Here is a 12,862-nt window from a genome sequence, read left to right on the forward strand (position 1 = left end):
AAAAAAAAAACAGAACTTTCTTTACCTTTCTCTGAGATAAAACATCTCTTCATGAATCGAGTTGACAGTTTCAATCAGTCTTTTTACATCAAACTCCATAATCTAGATACAAACAAACACAACACAGAAGCATAAGAATCTAGTTCAATAATCAAAGAAGCATGGAGATAAGGAATAACATCAAACACAAAAGCTACCAGAGTTATCAATCTCAACAAAAATATTTCCCTATTCATTTGTATTCTGAGACTCTTTATACAACACAAATTCTGCTATGAGTTTGTTACCAACAATATGATTATTCAACTATAAAAAACTCAAACTCATTTCCACTCAACTCTTCTTAAACACACTACACCATAACCTTGGTACAAACAAAGACAACACAACACAACACAACACAACACAAAAGCATAAAAATCTTAGCTTTATTCATCAAAGAGACATGGAAACTAGAATAAAATCAACGTTGTACAATACAAAAGCTAGTCTCAACCCCAAGTTATCCACCAAAAACAAACCTTTCCCTATTCATTCCAATAGCAATTTCTTAAGATGTTACAAATTAAAAGCAATGAAAACTCACATCGACTTGGCTCTTCTTAGCAACACTACTCCAAGTCTTAGACTGAACACCAGTTCTCCAATCGAAATCAATACTCAATGTAACCTCAGGTTTATGATCAACAGCAGTGAAACACGCCATGTAGTCTCCAGCTTCCACCGCCGTAAACGCGAATTCTCCAGTTTGAACATCTTCGGCGTGATGATACGTGTTCCCGTAACTCGATGTTACCTGTGTAGAACAACGTTTCAAATCAATTAAAAAAAAAAAAAAAAAAAAACAAAAACAAAAAGTACAACTTAAAAGAAAAAAAAATTCCACATTTTTCATTCGTGAGACAAACAAAAAGCAAATGTTATACAACTCAATTTTCCCACGCATATTATATAATCCTATAGAATATGTTGTATTTTTTTACCTTTTACATGAACACGTACTATGTTTTTAATATATTCATAAACGCTTTTATATTCCAAGCGTGACAGGAACATTGGCTTCTTGAATCCAGTTAATCGGACCTAACCAGTTAACAACAGAGAAGCCATTGACTTCACCTGCAGACCTAGCGATCTTAGCCCAATTAACTCTTCTGTTAGTGTTAGCTCCTGGTCCACGGTTGTTGTACTCAATGTACTTACATGTCGTGTGGTAACTTTCCCCATCCCAAATCCTCCAACCTTCTGGTCTAATCAAATCTCCCATCTCAGTGTTGACAATCACGGTGGTCGAGAATTTCTTCCACGGCCTTCCCAAATATGACGCCACGGTGAATCTCTCTGGCGTTAGTTTCCTGTCAGGAACGATGCGGCAGTTTTGGAGGACGATATATACCGATTTTCACCGCAAATCCAATTTCATTTCCATCAGCTGTGACCGTGTTGTATTGTCCCTTGCTTCCTTTACGGACAACAATGAGTGAATTTTGGACCACAGTTGCGGATTTTCCGAACATGAAGTCGACTGTGCCTGAGATGACACAGTTTCTGTAGAACTGACGACCGTTGTTCACGTAAAAGGTGTCTTGGTAACCGTCAAACCTACATTTGAAGATCACGGCACGGTCTCCGTTCACTCTAATAGCTGCGGCTTGGTGTCCCATGGGACCGGCAGTGTTCTTGAATCCCATCCATTTCGCCATGAATCCTTCCGATTCAACCTCTACACGATAATATATATATATATATATAACATGAACTATGTAGGGAAAATAATCTGTAACCTATCTAGTGAATTAGGGTTTGGTGAGACTTACGAACTGTGGCACTAAGGGATGTGGTGGTTCCAGGGCTGAGACCAGCACTTCTGTTGTAAGTAATGACAGTCTTTCTTGCACCATCTCCGAACATGAAGATGTTGTTCTTCTTCTTAGGAATGATTACTTGCTCTCTGTAGACACCCGCCTTGATGTGGATGATGCATCTGCCTGGGTTCTTCTCAGGACAAGCATTAACGGCTGCTTGAACTGTATTAAACTGTCCGCTTCCGTCCTTAGCTACCACAAAGGTCGCTCTGATCCCACCAGTACCGCCGCCTCTACGGCCACGTCCAGCCTTAGCCATGAGCTTCCTGTCAGCACCTGAAACCCATGTTGGGATTCCGGTCTCGTCCATGTCTTCAAGAAGACGACGAGCAGGACCATCTGGGTCAGCCACGGGAGACTCATCACCAACAGGAGGGGCTCCTTTGTTGACAGGAGTTGCTCCTGTCGCGTTCTTGAATTCGTCAACCTTGTTATTAATCTTGGCCATAGCGCTAACGACGGTGTGGAAGATGTCAATAGCGTTTCTAGTGAGAATCTTGGAGTCTAAAATGCCCTCTTCAATAGTCTTTCTTAAATCGTCTTCTGCGATATCGTCAAGACAATCAGTTTGATAATTGTAAACACCGGTTAACCATTGTTTAAGTTGGTCGAATTTGCTCCCGATCTGGTTAAGATCTTCACCCATTTCTTCAATAATGGTGGCGAGATCCTCAAGAGCGTACATGAAAACTCTCTTGCAGTATTCAAGAACAGCTTTGTTGTTTGGCGAGATGCTCGAGCCCATGTTTCCTTCGGTTTTATCCGTGAAGTTAGACGATTTGGTAATTGCGTCTTTTGTAGCGAGCATGAAGGCCCTGATCAGTTTGTTTGGGTCTTCGCTCTTGACCGGCTCGAGAGTTTTGACACATGAGGCTTTGTCGGAAGTCGACTGGCAAATTCCTTGCACCGCTTTCATTTGTGGAGATAGATTAGTATCACCATTTTTGTTTATAAAGGCAACAACTCCAATGGCTACTCCCACTATTAAGAGGATGGAGGCCACCGAGACAACAACTTTTCCGATCATTTTTTTTTATTTTTTTTGTTTTATTTTTCTCTCCCTCCGGTTTTATTTAAAGGTTAATAGGAGAGGGAGGGGCTTTATTAGATAAAAGCCAAGTTGTTGAATGAATTTGGCCAGTATATATTGCAATGGATTATGGAGGTTTATATAGAAGCTTTCTGGTTTCTAAAATTAGGGACGTGCATGGATTTTGCATGCTGAGGGATAGACGTGGGTTGACGAATGGCTGAGAATATTTGGTCAACAAGGCTTAAAATAACAGATGACAGAGGGTTTTGGTAAATTTGCAGTTCCAAATCTTAATAAGTAATTTCATCAATTCAGTCTTACGTCTATAATTATGGGTATTTGGGATTAACTTTCTTAAATAGTCATTATTATAAACTTAGTCAAATGGTATATATGATCTAAATTCTGCTTAATTTTTATTACAAAATTATTTATTTTATGTATTATTAATAAATATAAATAAATAAAATTTGTTAATAAATATACGACAATATCCAATATCTAAGTTAATTTTCACATCATATTGCAAATTTAAAATTCTAAAAACTTGGAAGCTAATAAATCAACTTTCAAACAAACAAAAAACAAACAAAAGGTTGTAAAAAATAAATTTCAAGGGGGAAGAGAAAATCAATGAGATGCAAATATTTCAGCTTTGTAGGTAGGTAGTTCAATAATATATACTTCATCCGTTTCAAAATATAGGATGTTTTAACTAAAACATGTAGATTAAGAAATCTTTACTTTTAACAAGTTCAACCAGAAACAATATTGCATAATAAAAAATACTAAATTAATCTAAAAGTTGAATGAAAACTTGAAAACATCCTATATTATGAAACAAAAAAACTTCTCTAAAACATCTTATATTTTGAAACGGAGGGAGTATATTTTATACATATATTTTTTTACAAGGTTTAATGATGTGTGGAAACAAAAAATATCAGTTATAATCGCTTGACAAATCTCCTTCTCCGCTCCGACGATGGTATCTGAAGACAATCGAGATGTCTTCTAAGCTTGTTGATATGAACCATCATTATTATTTTATAAAGATGAAAGTTTATTGTGGAACTCGTAAGCTTATTTGGAAAATAAAAATAAAGAGATTGGATAGGATTATCAACTAGCCGTTAGAATTAGCCGTTGGAAAAAGAAGATTAGTATCTTTGAGAATATGTAAATAACATTAAGTTAACAAGAAAAACTCATATATTTTTAACAGTTTCCTTTATTTTCTTTATCTTGGGGTTAATAAAAAAGAAAAGAAATTGATCGCATTTAGTTAGTCTGGTTATTGATGTCTCCAAGGAGATTGTGTGTGCGTAATCTTTTTGCTGATTAATTTTAGCAATTATGAATTTGGTGCTGGAGAGCTTATCGCACTTCATTTATTGTGATTTGTGAACTATGACTGACTCTCAGCTATTTTTTCATTTATTGTGAGTTGCATGAGTGATTTGTCGTGTTTGCAGAGCCAATCTTAATTTATTAACAAATCTAACCAAGGTGGATGAGAAAGTCAAAATCTTTTCCTCGTTAGAAATCGTCTGATGGTGGTAATTTTTTTTATTGGAAATTTCAGATAAAGCAAGTAATATTGTTTGTATATCTATGTCCATAAATTTTGATAAATTTGAGAATTGACAACATCATAAAATAACACAAATTAAATAAAACTATATATTTTAAAAAGTTTATTAAACATAGGTACAACACAGCAGACAAGTTTTCATCTTCCAAAAACATAAAAATTAAAATCAAACAACATAATTTTTTTTTTCTCATCTTTCATACGTGAGACAAACAAAAAGTAAATCTTACAACTTCATCTCCCCGCGCATGCAGATTATTCCTATATATCGAAAACGACGTTGTACTTTCACCTTTTACATGAGCACGTACTACTTTTTTTTTAGAAATTTTATTTGATTTATAATCCAAGCGTGACAGGAACATTGGCCTCTTGAATCCAGTTAATCGGGCCTAACCAGTTAGCAACAGTGAAGTCATTGACCTCACCTGCAGACCTGGCGATCTTAACCCAATCGACTCTTCTGTTAGTGATAGCTCCTGGTCCACGGTTGTTGTACTCAACGTACCTGCATGACTTGTGGAAGTTCTCCCCATCCCAGATCTTCCAACCTTCTGGTCTAATCAAGTCTCCCATCTCGGTGTTCATAATCACGGTGGTCGAGTATTGCTTCCACGGCCTTCCCAAGTATGACGCCACGGTTAATCTCTCCGCCGCTAGTTTCTTGTCGGGAACAATGCGACAGTTTTGGAGGACGATACCAATTTTCATCGCTAATCCCTTTTCGTTTCCATCGGCTGTAACTGTGTTGAATTGTCCCTTGTTTCCTTTACGGACAACAATGAGTGAGTTTTGGATCACGGTTGCGGATTTGCCGAAAATGAAGTCGACTGTTCCTGAAACGACAATGTTTCTGTAGAACTGACGACCGTTGTTCACGTACAAGGTGTCTTGGTAACCGTCGAACCTACAGTTGAAGATAACAGCACGGTCTCCGTTCACTCTGATAGCCACAGCTTGGTGTCCCATGGGACCAGCAGTGTTCTTGAATCCGATCCATTTTGCCATGAATCCTTCTGATTCAACCTCTGCAGAATAAAATATGTACAACATGAGTTATATTTATACAACTACTTGTATAATCTACTTTTTTTTTTGTATCAATGGACTAGTGGATTAGGATTTTGTGAGACTTACGAACTGTGCCACTAAGGGAAGTGGTGGTTCCAGGGCTGAGTTTAACACTTCTGTTGTAAGTAATGACGGTCTTTCTTGCACCATCTCCGAACATGAAGATGTTGTTCTTCTTCTTAGGGATAATTACTTGCTCTTTGTAGATACCAGCCTTGATGTGGATGATGCATCGGCCTGGGTTCTTCTCAGGACAAGCATTAACAGCTTGTTGAACCGTCTTAAACTGTCCACTTCCGTCCTTAGCCACCACAAAGGTCGCTTTGATCCTAGCAGCACCGCCGTTACCGCCACGTCCAGCCTTAGCCATGAGCTTCCTGTCAGCACCCGAAACCCATGTTGGGGTTCCGGTCTGGTCCATGTCTTCAAGAAGACGACGAGCAGGACCATCTGGGTCGGCCACGGGAGATTCATCAGCAACANCCATCAGCAACAGGAGGGGCCCCTTTGTTGGCGGGAGCTGCTCCTTTGTCGGAAGGAGTGAAGATTCCACCTGTAAAGTTTTTGAATTCGTCAACCTTGATGTTAAGCTTGGCCATGGCGCTAACGACAGTGTGGAAGATGTCAATAGCGTTGCTAGTGAGAATCTTGGAGCTTGCAATGCCCTCTCCAATAGTCTTTCTTAAATCGTCTTCTTCGATATCGTCAAGACAATCAGTTTGGTAATTGTAAACACCGGTTAACCATTGTTTAAGCTGATCAATTTTGCTCCCGATCTGGCTAAGATCTTCACCCATTTCCTCAACAATGGTAGAGAGATCCTCAAGAGCGTACATGAAAACTCTCTTGCAGTACTCAAGAACAGCTTTGTTGTTTGGCGAGATGCTCGAGCCCATGTTTCCTTCGGTTTTACCCGTGAAGTTAGACGATTTGGTTATTGCGTCTTGTGTAGCGAGCATGAAGGCCTTGATCAGTTTGTTTGGGTTATCGCTCTTAACCGGCTCGAGAGTTTTGACACATGAAGCTTTGTCGGAAGTCGACTGGCAAATTCCTTGAACAGCTTTCATTTGCGGAGACAGATTAGTATCACCATTTTTGTTTATGTAGGCAACGACTCCTATGGCTACTCCAACTATTAAGAGGATGGAGGCCACGGAGACAACAACTTTTCCAATCATTTTTTTGGTTTTTTCTATATTTTTGTTTTTTTTTTTGTTTTTTTCTCCCTCCGGTTTTATTTAAAGGTTAATCGGAGAGGAGGGGCTTTATTAGATAAAAGCCAAGTTGTTGAATGACTTGGGCCAGTAGATATTGTGATGGATTCTAGAGGTTTTTATAGAAGCTTTTTGGTTTCTAGAATTAGGGACGTGCATGGATTTTGCATGGTGGTGAGGGAGAGTTGTACGGTCGACGAATGGCTGACAATATTTGGTCAGAAAAGCTTTAATTAACTGCAACTAATTTTTGTTGTAGTTGCTTAATTGTGAGGATTAAAATTGGTCACCGCAGTGTAAATTTGGCGTACGTCCCCTGTTTAGAAGGTGTGGTGTATTGATTGACACAAAATAAACTAAAAAGAGATATAATCGTTAATTTCCGTTTTTAAAACAATGAAGAAGTTAATCGGTATTTGATCGGTATTCATGAATGGATAAATTTTGGACTGATCATCGGTCTTAAACCGAAAATCGACTGACTCAGGTCAAACCAACCAAACAAAATTTATAGGATTTTTAAAATTAAAATCGAATTACATAAAATCCTTGTTAACTTGGTTATGAACTTCTTGATTACACTACATATCAGTTAAGCATATATAATATGCTATTTTCACTTCGATTCGATTGTTTAAGTACTAGTCTGCAGTATTAAAATTTGAAGGAAATTTCCTACCAGTTTCCTACAACAATTGTTTTACGTAGTACTGTAATCGTAAGTTATTGGTAGAAATTTTTTCTTACCAAAATTTTCGTAGGAAATTTTTTCTTACCAAAATTTTCGTAGGAAATTTAGTAGAATTTCACCATGTTTTCTTGTAGTGAGATATATATTTCAACTAAATTATAATTATTCAGAACCTTCTTTAAGGCCATGAATGGTAATTAGTTTTTAGATGTTCTCGTTGAAAATAATTATTTTTTACAAAAACCACAAATTACGGTTTTTAGTTTCTCTTTGAAATTGCAAGAAACCACCCAAAAACTAGTTTCTCTAAATTCAAGGGAATCTATTTTTTGAAAATCTTGAATGGTAAAAAAATAGTTTTTCAAAGAATCAGAATCCAAAAACTACTTAAAATCTAGTACACATTCAAGGCCTAAAACTAACTCTTATAAAATGAGCACGTATGTACCCAAAAAAACCATGCCAATTCAGTTTGTTACACAGTTTATACTTAGACCACGTACCCAAAAAAACCACTATCTCGTAACGTGCTGATACAATGCGGAAACTTCCAATATGAGTATCATCTTTTGTTTAAAAAAGCACTACAATTTGAGTGAGTAGCATGATGATTTCGTATGTAAAAAATCTAAAACTACATATTTTGCATACTAAACAAAAATCAATAGAAAGAGTATATATAAACTACAAAGAAAACATTAAAAAAAAAAGATTGTATCGACAAACGTATATATAATTAGCGCGGAAATGTTATCCATCTTCGGCTGAGGAAGATGTTTGTATGCTAAATCCAAAATGGAACTAATTAGCAATAGTTAACAAATTTTATTGTCACTGAATAATGCGGGCCGGGAATCAATTTTTTCATGCCTTGGTTTTTGCCTTTTTTTTTTCTTAAAGAAAATTAACACAAAGTATAAATAAAAAGAAAATCCAGATAAAATAAAATAAAATAAAAAGTATATACAGATAAAATAAAAGACAATTCACCAAATACGTTATTAATTAAGTTTTTATTATTGGATAGATAACCACATCTTTTCCATATCCTTTCCAATCACGAGGTCCATACATGATTATAATCCATAACATATTAATTACAAACATACATCAAAAGGAACCTTTGGTTACAAGATTCCTAAAAATATCTGAAAACCCCAATCGATGCAAATTATTCAGCACCATCAACGGAAGCTATACATTTTTTTTAATATATAGAATATATATTGATAAATAAAATCAATAGTAATAAAAGGACAATGGTGGTGGGAGCAAGGCATCGGTATCTTGCTGGTTAAGTTTTGTCTTAATGTTGAAAGTGTTAAAGACTTTGCCCATTCCAGCGAACACATCCACTGACTCACCACTCATTCTTTTCCCAAGCCCAATCCCTCCTTCGACCACTTTGTGTAACGTCTTGTCGTAAATATCATCGAGACAAGTGGAATGGTAAGTGAAGATAGAAGTCATCTTCTTCTTACATGTGAAGTAGTTGTCAGCCATGCTCGATAAGTTTTTTCCTGCGGCTTTCCAGAAATCTGCAAAGTCTTCCAAGGCGTTGTGTAGCTGTTTTTCACAGCCGGTGATGCAAGTTGTGGCAAAGGCGTTTCCTTTGTATTTAGGTTTGATCCCTTCGAGGAACTTCAAACCCTTTTTAACGGACGCTTCAGCGGCCGTGGCTAAGTAACGGACCAAAACGGCTGGATCATTGCTTGGGACGCTTCTTAGGGTAATGCTACATAGACGTTTGTCTTGCACAACGCTGCAGATTCCATCGACGGCCTTTAGGTGTTCTGGTGTAACGGCGTCGCGTTTTTCTGGAACTATGAATGCGGTTGCGGTGAGGGAGATGCAGAGAATGAGAAAGGCGAGTTTTATTGGAGTGTTCATTTTTTTTTGTTTTTTTTTTTTGTTTTTTCTGTTTTTTTTGGACGTGGATTGGAAAGGAATAGGTAGAAAAAGGAAGATGAAAGGTTACGTATATATATATATATATATATATATAAGATTTATTATGGTTTTTTCTAAATTTGGATGTTTTTTTTTGGTTTTGACTATTTTCAAATACGAATGGATGATAATGAGTGAATTGTGGCGGTTTTTAATTATCTGTGGACATGCCATCATGATCCTTTTTTCAAAGATCTCTGGTACTGAGACACTAATCCTATTTTTGTTACGAATTCAGGTAACATTATAATTATAATATTGTGTAACATTATAAGATACATATAAATAACTATGGAACAAAGACAACTATTTATTATCTACATTATAAATTATACCAGAAATTTTATAATGAAAGAATATATAAATCCTGTGATTCTTGTTAATTAAGCAGTCAATAAGAATCCAAATAACGGTAACGGATTTTTTTTTAGGACCAAAATAATAAAAAATAAACATTACAAAGATTTCTATGCACATTAAGTTTTGGTTGGTGTGTGTATATATGTGTAGACCAAAATATTCAGTAAGAAGAGAAAAGCTGAGACGGCAGAGAAAGTGGTGTGGCTAGCTAATGTACTCCTTCGCCTGGAGCTACTACAGCTCGAGCATTCAACAGAGGTTGAAGAGCTTTGACAACAATACTCATATTCGGCCTAAAATCCGCTTCATATTGCACACACAACGCAGCAACCGCGGCTAACTGCGTTTTCATCATCACCACACACTTGATGTTAAAGAACAATGCATTACCGCAATTTGATATCATGAAAAGTTTGGTTCTTTTTTAATATATACCTTAGCAACAGCTTTTGGAGGGTAATCGCCACCAAGTCTTGCATCAACGCATTGTTTAACCTTGTCTTCGCTTAGTTTAGGTGTAGCCTGATGCATATAAGTAACAGTTTATATAATCTTGCTATATGAGGATGATTAAGAAGATGTGTAAAGATTAAGAGAAATTAGTACCCATGTGACTAAACTCTGTTGGCCTCTAGGTAATCTATGATCAACAGGTTTTCGACCTGTAAGAAGTTCAAGTAAGACAACCCCGAAGCTGTAGACATCACTCTTGGCATTTAGTTGTCCGGTCATTGCATATCTGTAAAGAAAACGGAAGAGTATTTGTTGAGACTTGGTAGCTAGCTCACTCACACAATACATGTTTTGACAAGAAACTCAACACCAAACTTACTCAGGGGCATGATAACCGAACGTTCCAAGAACACGGGTGGAATGAAGGCGAGCTGCCATATCAGGAGCTTGATTAGAGAGATCAAAGTCAGCAATTTTGGCAACATCATCTTCCAAAAGAAGGACATTGCTGGATTTAATGTCGCGGTGAATGATGTGAGGATTTGCTTTTTCATGCAAGTACTCAAGCCCTCTTGCAGCTCCAACTGCAATTTTCACTCGTTGATACCAAGACAAGACAGGACCTGGCTGTGCTCCCTTCACACCTTTTCTCCCTGAGGAATCATAAAATGTTATAGTTAAGTAAGTAAACCCCACTAATTGGTCCTAGAAGTGTGTGTGTGGACAAGTTAGTGATTAACTGTACCATGAAGGATATCATGAAGAGATCCATTTTTGGCAAACTCATAAGCAAGTATCCGTGAATTCCCGTCAACACAGTAACCAAGAAGTTGAACAAAGTGATCATGTTTCAGCCTAGAAACCATGGAAACCTGCAAATTAAATTTCCCAAGTCTAAATACAAAATTCAGACAATGTGACATAGTTCAGAAAACAAGAATAGCTTAGTAAATCCAGTAAACTTATCAAACCTGGGCAAGGAACTCATTGTCAGGCTGTTTATTAGAATCCAACTTTTTAATAGCTGCAGGCTGATCATTGTTCAAAACTCCATAATATACTCTTCCATAGGAGCCTTCACCGATGAGAGAAGTGGAACCAAAATCATCTGTTGCTTCCTTGAGTTCGCTAACAGGGATAGTAGGTACTTCAATAGGCTGCACTTTCACAATTGAAGCGCCCTTTTGTGCAGTTCCAGAGGCTTGGTGCCTTGCATCATTTCCTGCACACCAAAACCAAAGCTTTATAAACAAAGAGACCAATCCCACATGATCATAAACAGGGAAACCAAAACAAGGGGACTTGATATTGAACTATATAGGCAAGTTCGATATTTGCTTAGTATTAGTAAGAAAGATCCAATTTTTGATATGGAAGGAAGTAAAAAGAAACAGAAAGTACACCTGGAAAGTGTTTGGCAGTGTTGTGGCCACCATAATCAGCAGCTTTATGCATATCATCTTCCTCGCAACAGCCGAAGCAACTCATAATTTTCTTTTAAAATCTGCAGCGTTGAGAATTCAAATAAATCAAATACTATTTGGAATTACTGACTCGCATTCACAAGAGAACTATAAGTATGTGATGTGAAAACACACAAGTAACACAGCTTAAAAGGCCCTAGCAGCATCTTCCAGAAACGAAATTAGCCATAACCAAACAGTCAACAAGAAGCAAATCATAGATAAATCTGGTGAAATCATCACTAATATATAGTTCAGATGATGAAATCGAGAACAGAACAACGGAAATCAAAATAATCTGAAAGAAAGAAACAAAAAAAGGTTATACCTTGCGATAATTCAAGTACAGAGACGAGTCAGTAAGAGCGAAAAGGAGGAAATGTGAGAGAGGTTATGAAGAAGAAGAGAATTATGTGAAACCAGCGAAGAAGAGAGAACGAACAGTGAGATAAATGACAAATCTTTGGAGCTCTTTAACGCAATTATAGGGGAGAGATTACATTAAAACTAAAAGAGGTGGTGGAGTAAAGTAGAGGATTAGCTCTCCCAACTTTGACTGGGAAGGGAGTTTCAACGCTGTCACTTTGACACCGTGTCATTACAAAACACCGTTTTTAGATTAATGACAAGAACCTAAACCCAACGACCAGATTGCCACGTCATTTTTATTTTATTTATAAAGTCGAATGAATTGGAGAATAATAAAATTCCGGAATTATCGTCTGATAAAGATTTAAAAGCAACGGCGTGAATTGCGCCGCCGGCCGTCTTTCAACGATCCGTTTTATCTTCCCGTTGGTGGTAGTTGGAATTATTTCAGTTTTTTTTTTCTTTTTGATTGATAGCTACTAATTTTGCATTATAAAATACATACAGTATATGATACGAGATATAATAATTGCAAATCATTTTTCAGTTTCTTTATAGTATTTTTCTTTGTCTGTTAATCATGAAAAAATTACCTATAATAAATACATAAAAATTGCCTTATTACTATATATTTGAAATCAGTCTTACTATAACAATACATAAAAGTTTGAATATTACTTAAAAGCCAGTCCTTGTGTGTTTATTTACAATTTGTGAAAGTGTAATATGAAACAATGTATAGATTATAATTAATCAAACTGATCAAATCAGAACTCCTTGATTCCCAGTCAAGTGGAGT

At 36.7% G+C, this 12,862-nt stretch overlaps 3 protein-coding genes and 2 pseudogenes across 4 annotated transcripts; all 5 read right to left on the reverse strand.

The window, feature by feature from the left end:
- Nucleotides 13-895, reverse strand: LOC104699489 (transmembrane emp24 domain-containing protein p24delta9-like). The gene is made up of 3 exons (XM_010414793.1): nt 887-895; nt 587-796; nt 13-102 (listed from the first exon to the last, which is right to left on the reverse strand). Exons 1-3 carry the CDS (start codon nt 893-895, stop codon nt 22-24), a joined length of 300 nt encoding a protein of 99 aa, XP_010413095.1. The 3' UTR covers nt 13-21.
- On the reverse strand, nt 864-3,009 carry LOC104793685 (annotated as a pseudogene).
- LOC104793684 lies at nt 4,825-6,881 on the reverse strand (annotated as a pseudogene).
- Nucleotides 8,463-9,432, reverse strand: LOC104793686 (probable pectinesterase/pectinesterase inhibitor). The gene has a single exon (XM_010520093.2). It carries the CDS (start codon nt 9,356-9,358, stop codon nt 8,708-8,710), a length of 651 nt encoding a protein of 216 aa, XP_010518395.1. The 5' UTR covers nt 9,359-9,432; the 3' UTR covers nt 8,463-8,707.
- LOC104793687 (probable receptor-like protein kinase At2g47060) lies at nt 9,776-12,220 on the reverse strand. Of its 2 annotated transcripts, XM_010520094.2 has the most exons (8): nt 12,023-12,220; nt 11,635-11,735; nt 11,203-11,453; nt 10,977-11,103; nt 10,611-10,884; nt 10,385-10,517; nt 10,214-10,300; nt 9,776-10,118 (listed from the first exon to the last, which is right to left on the reverse strand). In XM_010520094.2, exons 2-8 carry the CDS (start codon nt 11,717-11,719, stop codon nt 9,987-9,989), a joined length of 1,089 nt encoding a protein of 362 aa, XP_010518396.1. In that variant the 5' UTR covers nt 11,720-11,735; nt 12,023-12,220; the 3' UTR covers nt 9,776-9,986. The 2 variants fall into 2 exon arrangements, with proteins under 2 accessions (XP_010518396.1, XP_019082439.1); XM_019226894.1 differs by lacking the exons at nt 11,635-11,735; nt 12,023-12,220 and having other exon boundaries at nt 10,977-11,086; nt 11,203-11,270.

This window comes from Camelina sativa, chromosome 6 (assembly GCF_000633955.1).
Source record: "Camelina sativa cultivar DH55 chromosome 6, Cs, whole genome shotgun sequence".
Classification (NCBI taxonomy): domain Eukaryota; kingdom Viridiplantae; phylum Streptophyta; class Magnoliopsida; order Brassicales; family Brassicaceae; genus Camelina; species Camelina sativa.